The sequence below is a fragment of the Taudactylus pleione genome, unplaced genomic scaffold (genome assembly GCF_031769625.1).
Source record: "Taudactylus pleione unplaced genomic scaffold, aTauple2 ptg001314l, whole genome shotgun sequence".
Taxonomy (NCBI): Eukaryota; Metazoa; Chordata; class Amphibia; order Anura; family Myobatrachidae; genus Taudactylus; species Taudactylus pleione.
The window spans coordinates 4,031,224-4,045,837 of record NW_028285714.1 but is presented as its reverse complement, the minus strand read 5'-3'; the positions used below and the strand labels follow the sequence as shown (position 1 = coordinate 4,045,837).

At 42.4% G+C, this 14,614-nt stretch overlaps 1 protein-coding gene across 1 annotated transcript; it reads right to left on the bottom strand.

The window, feature by feature from the left end:
• Window positions 1–1,082: 1,082 nt before the first annotated feature.
• LRIT2 (leucine rich repeat, Ig-like and transmembrane domains 2) lies at window positions 1,083–9,178 on the bottom strand. The gene is made up of 3 exons (XM_088463087.1): window positions 9,069–9,178; window positions 4,406–5,187; window positions 1,083–1,903 (listed from the first exon to the last, which is right to left on the bottom strand). Exons 1-3 carry the CDS (start codon window positions 9,176–9,178, stop codon window positions 1,083–1,085), a joined length of 1,713 nt encoding a protein of 570 aa, XP_088319213.1.
• Between the last annotated feature and the right edge of the window lie 5,436 nt (window positions 9,179–14,614).

The window sequence follows — 14,614 nt, the reverse complement described above, 5'->3', positions numbered from 1 at the left end:
TTTCACCTGCTATATGTAATTAAAAATTATCCCTGTTTTTTTAAAATGACCCTTCGCCCCATTTACGAAAAAAAATGGGAATTTTTGGGTAATATGCCTGGGACCCCCCTAAAGATGTCCAGACATGGGGGATACCCCCATTTTTTACTGCTGAAGGAATTCGGGGTTTGTAATAGCCATGCAAGGTGCAATTTTGCGGCTATGAAGAAGTGGTAAAGAATAGAACTTAGATTTTTTTTAGGGGGGGAAATAACTATTCCTATCAAATTTGGGGTACATGAAAATGGGGGTAAGCATTTTTTTTAAGTCCCTAAAGAAATTTTTAAAAATCTGCAAAATTGCACCTGCCGCTTGTCCCCGCAGTGAAGAAAACACTGCCGCATACATGGGGACCCGACCTGAATTAATTTAGATAGTTTGGCATTTTGTTCCCCTATTTTTTTTTTTTTCCAAAATTAAACATCATTTTTTTGGGGTGTCCAGAATGTTTTTGACGCAGTTTACCTTTAGGGGACTGTCTTAAGGCTGCATGAGGGTTCCCACAATGTTGTACCCCAAAACCGCTATTCTGCACTTTTTTTGATCGCTTGCTATTCATACGTGAAATTTTTTCGCCTATTACATTGCATTGACTTTCCGCCTAGGCGAAAAGTCTTTCAACTTGAATATGGAGGAAACTCAATTCAGGCGAAAATGACGTCATCGGTGAAAAAGTATTGCGGATCCGGACTTTTCGCCTCAAACTGAATACAGCTCTATGTTTGTAATTTTAATTTAGGTGGAGATAAAGGAGCAGGTAAAAGTGTTCAAATTTAAAGTAAACCATAGCAACCAATCAACTGTTACTTTTGATCCACCACTTGCTGCTTGTTACGCAGTGAAAGTAAATGTGTGACATTGGCAATTCGTTAGTAAATAACCCCCAATTAAACTCAGATGACTTATTACTTAACCCAACACTAGACGCGCACTCCTGTCAGTCTGCTATAAAGAATCAGCAGTTCAGCAAATGCTATTGACACTGACTCTCCTATACGAATGGCATATACGAATTGCATATTGTGTAGCAAGGAAGCTCTGCTCTAGTACAGTTCTGCAGGGTTCTTGTTCTCTGGTTTAGCTTTATTAAGCTTTTCCTCTGAACATCTCCTCCGTCTGTTGTCTTCAGTGCATTCTCTCTGACACAGACCATCCTCACTGCTGGCCTGCAAGCTGTCAAAGGTGCTTTCTTTGTTACTATCCCTCTTCAGGTTTTTCTTGGCCTTATGCTTTCGCCGACAAAGACCTAAGCATTTTTCAATACAGTTAAACCTGGTCTCTGTGGTGAATGCATACATTCCAGCAGGCACCGCAAGCACCATTGCACACACAATGACAATAATGTGGATGAGTTTTTCTCTTTGTTCCAATTCACTGATGTCACTCCCGGTCATAAACACAATGCATTGTCCCTTTCGGGGAGGCTGACTTTTTAATGTGATACACACCTCATATTTGGTTGCTGGTAGCAAGTCATTAACAGAGTAGGTATAAATTCCAGGGCCAATGTTAATGACATCCTTCTCTTTGTCATCATATTTGCAAAAATAGATTGTATACCATGTTTCTCCAGGATTCTCTGTCACTGCAAACCATTCCAATGAGATTCCATAAACCGTCTGCTTGGTGATTCGTACATCTATGAAGACATTCTCATCTGACGATGATGATGGACTAAGCGAGTATGAAGAATACATGGACGGATCTCCCATTCTTGGAGACAGAACATTTAAGATAATTGATGAAGTAGAGTTGCCCAAGAAATTTGTGGCCAAGCAGTTGTAGATTCCAGCATTTGCAAGATGTACAACTGGGATCATTAATTCCGATCTTATTGTCTCTTCGTCAATAAAAATGGTGGACACTGTGGATACAAGTAAAGAGATTTACCAGCTAGACTTTATTTTTACAAGTCACGTATATTGTATAACTTGAAAAGACTATACAGGTCTCACATTTACTAGAATTCCAACATGTACAGATGCACCCAGTTACATTGTGACTGATCACACCACAAATGTGCACACACAACGCACAATGGGATTCTCCATGCATGCATACGCTATGGCACGCACTGCCATCACATCATGCATTCCTATGGAGATGCTGCCACGTACGCAGTGCACGTATTCACTCGCTGGTGCATATCTCGCGCTATGCTTGGCGCAATTCACCATGCTGGTGGCCACAATAAAGCTGGGCATATCTGTAATACACTAGAATCACTGTTTAGTGGAAAAGAGTAGTATCATTTGGGGTGCCATTTTAACCACTGTGGTTATAAAATACATCATACTCTTTCTGTGTCTACAAGAATCTATGGGCCTGATTTCAACATAAATGTTAAGATGTCTGATTTGCATATGAACAAAAATGTGTTTGAACACTTGTATTTCCATGTCTGTATTTTGTGTTGCCCTCATCTTTAAGATATGTGTAGCCTCAAGTTTAGCATATAGCTGCAACAGTCCTCATCAACCCCAAAACATGCACTAGGTTTATGTAAGTGCAAAATGTGCACCTCATAAGATATTTAAAAATCACTCTAACTCAAAATAAGTTACATCATTTACCATCGTAAGCTTTAACTTGTGGGTTAATATTCTTGGTCAGCCTTTTCAAGAGCAATTAAGAACAAGATACATACAGGTCTATTGATAAATGTTGTGCACAAGCCTAGTGCATCCATTCAATTGTTATATAACACTTATTGATAAATAGGGGGAAACATGGAAAGTACTGTATTAAACATGGTCTGTAGTGAATTTAGTATTGAAAGGGACAAGCATTTTTAAACATTTGCTGTTCTCAATTATACTTAAAGTGGAATGTATATAGTATTATATGTATTTAGTCATTATGTCGACTATCACAATTCCAATATTCAAAATGTCAACACTATAATGTAGACTGTCATGATGTCGAATTGGTTCATTGTCGACACCTAAATGTCGGCATCTTCAAAATGTCGAAACAGTGAAAATGACGACAATAGAAATTTAAAGGTTAGGGTTTAACATTAGGATTATTGTATTATATTGGAGTTGTTAGGGATTAGGATAAAAATTAGTTGTCGTCATTATGTACCTGTTGACATTGTGAATGTCAATGACATTTTGAACATGTGGACTTTTTGTCAGTGATGACATTTTTCATGTCAACATTGTGGTTATTAACATTCTGAACATGAGGACATTGCATCTGTTGACATTTTGTACCTGTTGACATTATGGTGTCTGGATGGACAAAACATACCACACCTGTATCATCTTTAGTTTTATGTTATATAATGCCTTTATGTAGAATATGAGCAAACCTAATAGTTACCTTTTAGATCTTTTCGGACTTTACCATAGCCGTAGTTACATAATTTCACATGTCCAATGATTAGGGGCATCTTTAGAGAGGAGGGGGTTCATGTGCATCCCCCGTCGCAGGCCCCCTCCACTCACTCCGGCGGCTGGCAGCCGACTGATGCAGATGGCCAGCCACCGCAGAATCAGTAGACTCTGGGCACTAGAGTGTGCCCGGAGTCTATTGCGCATGCGTAGATCGCCAGGGAAATGGCACGGCGCCATTTTCCCAACGATTTCCTCACAGCACATGCGCAAAATGCTGGAAAAATAGCCGCGGTTGCCATTTTCCGGCATTTGAGCAGCGCTGGGAGACCTGACATGGGACCTCGGAGAAGTACGTTTTACATAATATTGGTGCTGGGTGTGTAGTGTGGGCCCCCTCTGGACCCATGGGCCCGTGTGCACCGCGCGCCCTGCACCCATTATAGATATGCCCCTGCCAATGATATCATACACATTCCATGCTACTAGGCCACAACCCAAACTATTATATTGTGATTATCATTCTTCAATTACATTTGCATAAGTTATTTGGGAGTATAGGGAAGAGAAAACAAATAAAGATTTACTAGCTCCATAATAGAAATGAGATAAAATCATATAAGAAGAAAATTTTTATACTCCTACTGTATAATATGTGTATAGTCATATCATATTTACATTATAAATATACAAATAATAAATTGTGCTTTCAATTTAATTACTTTATATTGTTAGTTCTGACCATTGTTTGATTGACACTTGGTGACGGGATTGTCAAGAAGAGTCATGTCATGATTAATTCCAATTAATATATTGCAGGTTTCCTGAACTTTATTCTCTATTAAAATAATATGAGCACAAAATGAGCATATATATTGTAGGTCTCAAAGAGCACCTGATTTGTTAAAAAATTGCTATTTAATACCTAGCTTATTCCTATTTGTTTTCTCAATATTAGCAAAACTTTTCAATTCCACAACAAATATTGTCTCATCTGTATTTTTGGAACTCAAAGTAGTTCAACTTACCATTATATGCTTTAATTATCTTTAATCCATAGGTCCACATTATTAAAGGTGTAGGGCTTGCTGTTATTGTACATACCAATGTGACATTTAACCCCACCTGTACAGTAACATTGGATAACAATGTGCTGGTATTTGGCTTAATGCAATTATTTAACTCCAACTCATGAAAGAACTTGCCAATTCTAGAGTCTGGGCTTGCACAAGTCATATATGAATTCATCAATATAATGGGTGGGGTGACTGTCTTAACAAAATTAACAAAGCCTCTGAGACGACAGTCGCACATCCAGGGGTTGTCATGTAAGGCAAGGACTACATTAGAAATCAATTCTGTTCTTCCATCCATTCCTTGTCCTCTTTGGTATAGGGGCCAGTTTGAAAAAACATCTTTAGAGATAATGGTAAGCTGATTAAAGGATAAGTCCAAGTAGGTCAGGTTGGCCAGAAACTTTAATGCATGTTCTGGGAGAACATCTAATCTGTTATGTTTGAGGTCCAATATCCTTAAAGCAGGGGTATCTTGAAACGCAGTCCATGGTACTGAACGTAGTTTGTTCCCTTGTAGTCTTAATTCTTTGAGGCCCTTTAAGTTTTCCAAGCTTTTCAGGTGCATTAGTGTTATATTGTTAAAATTAAGCCATAGATATTCTAGAGATTTAACTCCAAAAAATGATCCCCGAGACAGTTCAGTCAGGTGACATTTTTCTATTCTAACTTTGTGAATGTCTGAAGGGATGTCAGCGGGTATTCTTGTGAGAGATGAAGACATGCAAAGTAAACTCCTTCAAAGAAAAGAACACAATGATAGCTAAGTTTAGTGGAAATCCTTCTCTTACATTGTATGTGATTTTATATATATATATATATATATATATATATATATATGCATTGTGGGTCTCATGCAAAGTTAGGATCAAATAAAAAAGGAGCAATTTGCACCTTGGCAAACTCATGTTGCACTATAGGTTGGGGCAGATTTAAACTGTGCAGATAGATTTAGAGACAGGAAGGGGCATGTTCTAGCTTAATTCAAATGTCTGTGTAAAAACAAAGCTGCCCTGTTTTTTCTCACTATAAGCAAAAGCAGCCAGTATTTTGTCTGCAAGAAATAATTAATAAATAAATGCGTTTGCACCCCCTGTAGTGCAAAATGATTATTCCAGGAGCAAATTGCACTTTTTTATTTGCTAATAATTTCTCTGCATATGTCCCCGTATGTCCATTTTTCTAATGCAATTCGGTATCTACCTTGTAGCATCTAAGACACTGGTTTGTGCTAAGCAATCCTTGGACTCTACCTAAGATCTTTAGAGCCCTCATCCCTCACCCCATTCTGGAGCTGCCACATTGAAGGCTTGTGCTTGCAGTGCCACAATAGAGCTGTTGTAACTATCCAGATATATGCTAGCACAGGGTAAAACTTGGGCTCCCACAATAGATGCCTTTCCTTGCAGCTCAAAGACGGCAGGGGCATACTGACACTTCCAGCAACAGCTAAATAGTCTTTTGCTACATGAGCTACCAATAACTTATTTATACATTAAGTTAATAACTCTTGTGCAGCAACATATACCCAGTCCTAGCAGCTAAAAGGGCTGGACAAAGGGACAATTCTCTTTTGTAGTTCTAAGAGCTGTTAAGAGCTGTTTTGGAAGTACCAATGTGTCAACTTTCTCTGCCACTTCTCTGAGCTGCTGAGACATGGGTTGACTTGTGGTTCCTCAAATGTTAGTAGAAACTTGTGTACCCCATGAGGTGTACCATTAGTTAGCTTACTTAATATGCAACATGAAGCAGTCAAAATATTGTGGACTTCCAATCTCAGTACAGGGAGGACTAAAAGATGCACCTTGTAATCCCACAACATTTGAAGAGCACCTCAGGTTTCCTGCTAGATACATATAAACTATTATCAGAGACTAAGAATTCTATGCTATTCACTCAATGCCTCTCTTCCTGTGTAGTGTTGTTGTAGTCATTCCTGGTGCAGCAGCTTCCTCAACAATCATCAACACATATGCTAATGTATATGTAGCATGGGTTACAGCTAGATACTCTTCCGTAGAGTCACCCTGACATCATCAGTTACTGTCCAATGTCATTCCCTACCATCCACGTGGGCATAGATGGGGAATATAATATTGTGGCGGCCGTAGCGAGCCATCGAGCCCGAAGAGTGGCGAGCAAAGCATGACAAGCAAAGCGAGCCCACGAGGGGACAACTTTCTACTCTTGGTGGACAGTATGGGCAGAAAACTGAACTTCTGCCCTCACTGCCTTACCATGCAGCATGACCAACCAACAGGAAGACATAAGATCACTGCTATTGGGCAGTGCAGCCACTCCCACCTCATCTACATGTGTGTATGGGGGGGGGTTTGGGGGTTTATTCACCTACAATTCAACCCTGCACATCCCTATTGATCTGGACACCGCTTTGCCACCCCATTCATCCTTTTTATAATGCAATACAGCGGAAATTCAAATGTTAGCAATAAATATATATATATAATATCATGTAGGATTAATGGGGTGTTGAGAAACATCCTATTTGGCTTATGCACGGCTACGTCTAGCAAGAAAATAAAAGCAATGATCACTGCGCTTTGTGTACTTGATATTCTGTTTAGTTAAAAATCAATATAAAAGTCTGCTCCTATTAGGAAAACCCAGAGGCTCAGAGTAATAAAAGAATATATCTGTACTAGTACATAATTATAATACATACATAGTGGAAAATGCCATATGTTAGTGCTGGCAGTATCCCTGCTTATGATGACTACAATAATTAGATACACATGTAACAATTATCTAAAAATTCTTATAAATTTAAGTCTCTTTTTCCACAATGTTGCAAGAGTTCAAATCAGTAGTGGATAGTCAGAGCAGGAAATATGTGGACAATAATAAGGGAAATGTTCCCAGAAGGTATACAGATTTTGTCCCCAATCTTAGTTGCTTAATTATTTGCAATAATCACCAGTGCTGTATATTTTGGATGAAAGCACTTCAACTTCAAATTGTAGGAGTGCAGTGGCCGTGTTAGCATCCCAGCAGAGATGGTAAAAACGGCCAATGATTTTCACTGCTGTACATGGTGGTGCTTGGCCAATGTCCTTAAAAGCGTGTCAGCAGGAGCAGCAGGGCAATGTACTGTAACATATCCTGCAATAATAGGCTGGCAAAGTTGCATAGTCCTGCAAGGGTCTTCTAACCCAGCAGCTTGTCTGCATGCAGATAGATGCCTGGAGCCTGTGTGGCTGCGCTCCAGCAGGTATGCAAAGCAGGTGTAAGCTTTGAGGCCAAGTGATGATGTCAATGTATTTTGTCTCCTAGTCCACGTAGACTTTATCAAGACCATCTTGAGAAAGTCTTCATGGACTAGGAGATGAAATGCAAATCCACTACTGTTCATCTTTCTATTTTTGCTCATTGGCATTAAAGCAATATGAACAGTTACAGTACTTGCATAGAAGACAGTATACTGTACATATATACATAGGGCCTGCTTCAGAGATGTTGGATGCGGTTGGGCGATTTTTTTTGCCACTGTGCATGCGCCAAAGCCGCACTGAGCACGTATGGTGATGGATTAGCAATGGCGTTTGAAGAGAGGATTTATTCACAAAGTGAGTGACAGGTAGTCAGTGTTTGGGGGAGGTAACAGGGGGGTTAGAAAATGCAGACCTGTCACGACCGTTTTCAGAGCATGCGCAGGTGGAGAGGCCTCAACATCTTTGACGAGCCACTCTATCTGAGAAACCAAAGGCTTACTCAGAAGTTTGATGTGCGACCGATATTTCTGCTATTGTATGCAAGAGGCGGATGTTGGACGCCGGAGGTGGGCATCTCAGTGCACAAGACATCAGTTAAGTCATTAGCATATTTTCTCAAGTCCACTGCGCACGGAATCGCAGTATGACAGGATTTGTGTTCATCTCTGATTCAGGTCAATTGTACGTGTATTATGGAAGTATGTAATGTAATTAAAACCTCATGTAAATACTGCCAGAAGTGCTGACAGTAAAGCATCAAGCAATCTATAGGCAACATGAGCTATAACAATAAAAAAATACAAGCTGAGACATTTTAATACTTGGTAAAAGTGCCAAAGACAAAGGAACAAACATGACTGTAATTCTAAGCAGTGTAGCAGTCTGTAGCTGAGCCATAGATTGTACAAAATGACGCTCAATATTTTCCATAAAATTTCTATCACTTGCTGTGTTTGTTTGTATTTATGTACATAATAAAAACTGTTCCTATTTGGCTATGTAAAGAATGTGAACTATATTTCCTTCTAAAGATCCTTCTGTCATTCATATATCATATAGTGAAGGTCATTATGATAATTCTGTGATAGTTTTTATTACTTTGAGTCTTTTTATTACACATTTATTTTGTTGGAACTAAATAATTCCTTTATGTCTCAAGGTCTGTAGCATATTAGAAATCCCATGTAGTTCTTTTTCAATAATTGACAAGAATGAATGAATGCTATGATTTTTGTATATATGATCAACCACATTGCTCTCACGCCTTCACAATGACAATTTGATCATTGTGAAATTCTTTGAATAAGCAGAACCACCATCATTTAGAGCTAGATATCACATAAACTGCCAGGAGAACCCGACTAATAATAGAGATGTTAATCACTTACCGTCCAAAAGTATCATTTGAACATAAGCACCCAGTGACGCAAAACGGAGACACCAAACCAAACTTAGAGACGAGGAGAAACAAGGGAATAAGGTGGCAAGCAGCATCCATATTCTTTCTTTGGTAAATACTCTTCTTTTATTCTGAGAGACACACAGTCAGGTTCCAAGTAGCAAATCCTATTACTAGTAATCCTCCTTCAATTAGTGCTAGTGGTTGCTGAAGACAATAAGACAAATGATTTGACTCTTGTAAATGTGTATGGGATCATAGATTATTTTTGGCTGGGGGTGGGGGGTGTACTATGGGAAAAGTAGGTGATAAGTTTTACTTGTACTTTATTTTAAGTCAAGTTTATGGCACTTGAGTGGAAAACAAGTATAGTCGGACTAATTTCTCTCTTCTTTTCTATCATAGCAATATATATTTTAGTTCTATTTATCTGCTAAATGGAGAAATTCTTTCTACCTCAGATTAAACAGCACTTACCATGTGTCAGGACAGGCTAGATGTCAGGATTCGGACTGTTAGACCGCAACAGAGGTTCCGGTCAGCTGCGCTCCAGCTATCCAGATTCTGATACATTTTCCTACGTACTGGTTTCCCCCGCAGCTGTGCGAGGCGTCTGCCGCATGGTACTGTTTAACGCTGCATGGGAGTTTGGCAGTTAGTCCTGCTTCTCAGTGATTCTCACTTACCTGCTAGGGCGCCGCTCCGCTGTATCCACGAGGAGGTCGTCTGTCCATGGGCGCAACCATCTTGGTTCAATCAAGGGACCCTGAAAATACCAATCCTATGCACTCCTAGGATCAGCTGTTAATGTGTGGCCACAGCAACTGACACTGGGTATATAAACCACTCCAGGATCCTCAGTCGGCATCTGTGCAACGTCTCCTTAAGGTTTCCTTTTGGCTCCTGCCGGATCCACATCTATTACTGACTTAGAGCATCATTGTGTACTGTTTGCTTGTACTCAGTACAGTACTGGTTTCCAAGCCATAGTCTTCTGGGCATAGCCCATCATCCTGGACTCAGAACTTTGTTTACTATTACTAAGGCTGTTTCAGTAAGGACACTACCACCCTGTGCTCCTACAAACTTGCCTTCCTTCTCCATTATCATCCACAGTTCTACAGGTTCCTGCATCAATCAAGTGGATTACATCTCATATTTCTGTTGGTCTACACCGGGACTTATACTCAGCCATTACCAGCATATATATCTCTCAATATTTACAATCATTTGTCATCATTAAAGTTCTGCAACTTTATTTTTATCACCGAGTATCAAGTTCAAGTTATTACATAGGCTGCCTTCATCAATTATCAGTATTTGTTTCTCCAACTCTGAGCTGTCATATGAGGAAAACATATGTAAGACCTCCTCAGTTTGTGCTACCGGTATCACTGCCAGTACAGCCTGCTCCATCACTGGAGGCCAATTTCCCCAGAGTCGTGACACCATGGCCCCTGGCTACCATAGTCAGTTTTATTGAAGATATACACATCACAATTATGTTAATGAATCCAGTGTTGTAACATTTGGTCCCGGTAGCTCTAATAAATTACGCTTAATATCAAATATTATTAATATGCATTGGAAGGGAGTTGGGCTGATTCTGAGTTGGGAGCAAAGCAAAAAAAGACCAAGTAATTTTACACATAGGCAAAACCAGGCTGCAGTGCATGTGGGGCACAGGGATATACATTTGGGAGGGGTGTGTCCAAACTGAAACCTAAATTGCAGTGGAAAAATAAAGCTAACCAGCATTTGTGGGCTACATACAAAATAAACCATTATTTACCCCACATGCAAAACAAAAATGTGTTTGCAAAACGGTTTGTTACTTGCTGCTCCAGCTCTTCCAGAAGTTCCAGACACCATGGTTTCTAGCAGTTTCTCTTAGAGGTTTTAGCTGATTGTCTCAGAAGGCTTGTGATGGTTGGCAGGGTCAGAATAACGGGGGGTGACAGGGGTGGTCATCCCTGGGCCCCCACACATAAAGGGCCCCCACACGTAAAGGGCCGGAGAAGACTGAACCAGTTCCGCCTCCTCCGACTCCATTTGCCAGGCGCCCACTGATATTTTGTATCCAGCGGGTCCCCGCAGTGGCAGTCGGAGCTGTAAGCTGGAGCTCATGCTCCGGCTTCCGCAGAGCACTATGGAAGAGATGTCATCACGTCTCTCCCATAGTGCAGAGGAACTGAAGCAGCCGAGCGGACTGGAAGGCAGTGGGAGCGGGGCTCAAGGTAAGTAATAGGTTTTATTTTTATTTTCTGCAAGTGGCTTTACTACAGAGGGCACTAGTACTGGGTGCAATACTCGGGGGGGTGCATTACTACAGAGGGCACTAGTACTGGGGTCAGTACGCGGGGGTCTTTACTATAGAGGGTACTACTACTTGGGGCAATACTTGAGGAGCATTTATATGGGGGGTACTTCTACTGGGGCATTACTTCTGGGGGCATTTATACAGGGGCATTACTAGAGGGGGCATTACTACTGGGGCATTACCATTGGGGGCACTACCACAGGGGGCATGACTACTGGGGGCATTACTATTGGGAGCACTACTACTGAGGGGCATTACTCAGGGGACATTACTACTTGGGGCATTACTACTGGGGCACTACTACATGGAGCATTACTATTGGGGTACTAGGGACATTACTACTGGGGCACTACAACAGGGGCATGACTACTGGGGACATGAGTACAGGGGGTATGACTACTGGGGGAACTACTAATGAGGGTACTACTAATAGGGGTATTGCATAGGGGGCACTGCATAAGGAGAACCACTCCTTAGGGCACTGCATAAAGGGCACCACTACTGTGGGCTCTTCATATGGGGAACTGCATAAGGGGCACCACTACTGTGGGCTCTGCATGAGGTCCCCATTGTGCATACCCCCAGTTTGTAGACATTTAATTTTGTTGCCCAGGGGCCCCCACAGACCTTAATCCAGCCCTGATGGTTGCCCTTAGGTGGGCTGTGTGTTTGTCTTTGTAGTACTGTGTGCTACTCTCAGGTTTGCCTCAAAGGTTGTGTACAGGTTACAGGGGTTCACACTCACCAGAGGAGCAATAAAGGAAAAACCAGATGCATGACACGCGGCGTGTGCAGTGTACAATTTCTAAATAAGGCCAGACCTGTTGTAATTGTGCATGAGGGGCTGATGTCACTCGATGTTCCAGATGTATATGCATTATTGCTATGTATTATGGATGTGAGATAGCAGTAGTGGGCGTCTCTATGCTGGCTTTGGGCATCTCTATAATAGCTTTGTGATTTTATTCATTAGCATATTTTCGCAATAGACCTGCATGCATAATCACAGCTGTGATCGCAATAGTGATCCGTAATGAATCAGGTCATTTATGCATCCTCTGAAGGTGAGTACATACTGGGCGATTAAAGTGGACGACTGAACGATAACAATATCGTTATCGTTCAGTCATCTACTTTATCGTCCATTTTTAACACCAAAACGATGAATGATAAAGATGATGCGCGTTCCCGCAGATCGTTCGTCATTATCGTTCATCGGGTAAAGATGCAGGCCAACCCGACGATATCGTCAGGTTGCTGCATGTTGGGGAATGGGGAGAGAGCCTGGCGCTGAATGATATTGTTAATGATATCGTTCAGCGGGTGTGCTCATTGTCATGAACGACATTGAGCACACCCTGCCAGGGACACACTAGACGATATCGCTCTGGGAGCATATAGGGGGTCATTCAGACCCAGTCGTTAGCGCCGATGCACTCGGGCCGGGTCGATGGCCCCCCACAGAGCATGCGCACGACGGCGCCGTCGTGTGCATGTGTGAGAACCGCTACGACCGACAGCGCCGGTCGTAGCGGGTCTCGATCCAAAGGGGGCGAGCTGTCGATGTTGATTGGCAGCTCGCCCCATTTGGAAGGCGGGCCGGGGGGGTGGCAGCCCAAACGGAGGCGTTCCCATGGGAACGCCTACCATTTGGGTGAGGCCCCCACATGGGAATGCCTACCGTTTGGGGGAGGCCCCCACATGGGAATGCCTACCATTTGGGGGAGGCCCCACTGACATCACTAGTGATGTCAGTGGAGAGCTTCTGGCTCAGACAGAGCCAGAAGCTCTCCGGGGCTTACGACAAGGGAGACCCTACCCTTCACCGGAGCGGTCGTTAGAGCTGTGGGTGTCAACCCACAGCCTAACGACCGCAACAGAGGCGGGCGGTCAGGATGCAAGCGGCCGCCCAGTTTCTGAGCGACCACTTGCATCCTCCGACTGCCTCTGAATGAGGCCCATAGTCTAGTGTGTATGCTCCTTCAGAGTCTCACCAAATGTCTGTCCTCACTTGCTGCTTTGACTCTCTTCTTCTTTCCAGCTAGTCTTTACAACTTCACTCGTACACACCAGAGCATATCTTCTAAAGTGCACCAACAACTCAGCTCCTCAGGATATATTTACTACAGGTCGATTTTGTTTTTTGGATGTCTGTACAGGTGATTTTCTGTGTGAATTGCAAATCAAGGATTTACTAAAGGCAAAATCGACTATAAAATTGACTATAAAACTGGCCCCTGACCAAAATCTACCAAACATTGATACTTTCACATAGACTACTACAGAATTCTCTCATTTACTAACAGTCGGATTGAAAATCAGTTTAAGATAGACTACAAAATCAACAGAAAAATAGGTGATTTTAGCTTCTAAACACAGGGCCTGATTCAGACCCGGTCACAAGCACTGAGCGCTCGCAACCGGATAGATGTTAGCCCACTGGGCATGTGCACGACGGAGCTGGCTCCATCATGCACATGCTCAAGACCCGACTAGCGACGGGTGCTCCGTCGCTCCAGGTCTCGCACCAAAGGGGGCGAGCTGTCGATGGTGATTAACAGCTCGTCCCGTTTGGTAGGCGTGACCGGGGGGTGGCTTCACAAATGGAGGCATTCCCAAGCGAACGCCTGCCATTTGTGGTCAGCCCCACTGACATCACAAGTGATGTCAGTGGGAGGGCTTCCGGCTCTATTAGAGCCAGAAGCTCTCTGGGGCTTGCGGCCATGAGACCCTACCACATGGGTCTCGTTGCAAGCCCGATGATCACGATGGTCTTGACCATCACGACCATCATCCTGGCCGCTCGCAATAGCTGTGGGTGGTAAAGCAATGCGAGTAGCCAGGAGGCCGCACAAAAAAAAAACGCCCAGATTAAGAGCGAGCGCTCTTTCAGAGCATCCGGCTCTGAATCAGGGCCACAGTTTTATTGGTAGGTACAATTATGCTACCTATAAAAGGAACACAAGCATATGGTGCACTGCAGCATGTACTTTAACTCCTCACACCAGTTACTGCAGCATAATTCTCTTGACCCATTCCTCATACTCATTATAACCCACCTCCACAGGTTGCCCTCCTCCAGTTCTGTGTGTAGATCACCTTTACAGGGCCATCTTGGATTTGACATGACATTGGTTTTCTGAAAAATGCTTCACACATGGGAACTTACTAATGCACAATTCTACTCAAAGTTAAACCTGCCATTATGGCCAGAT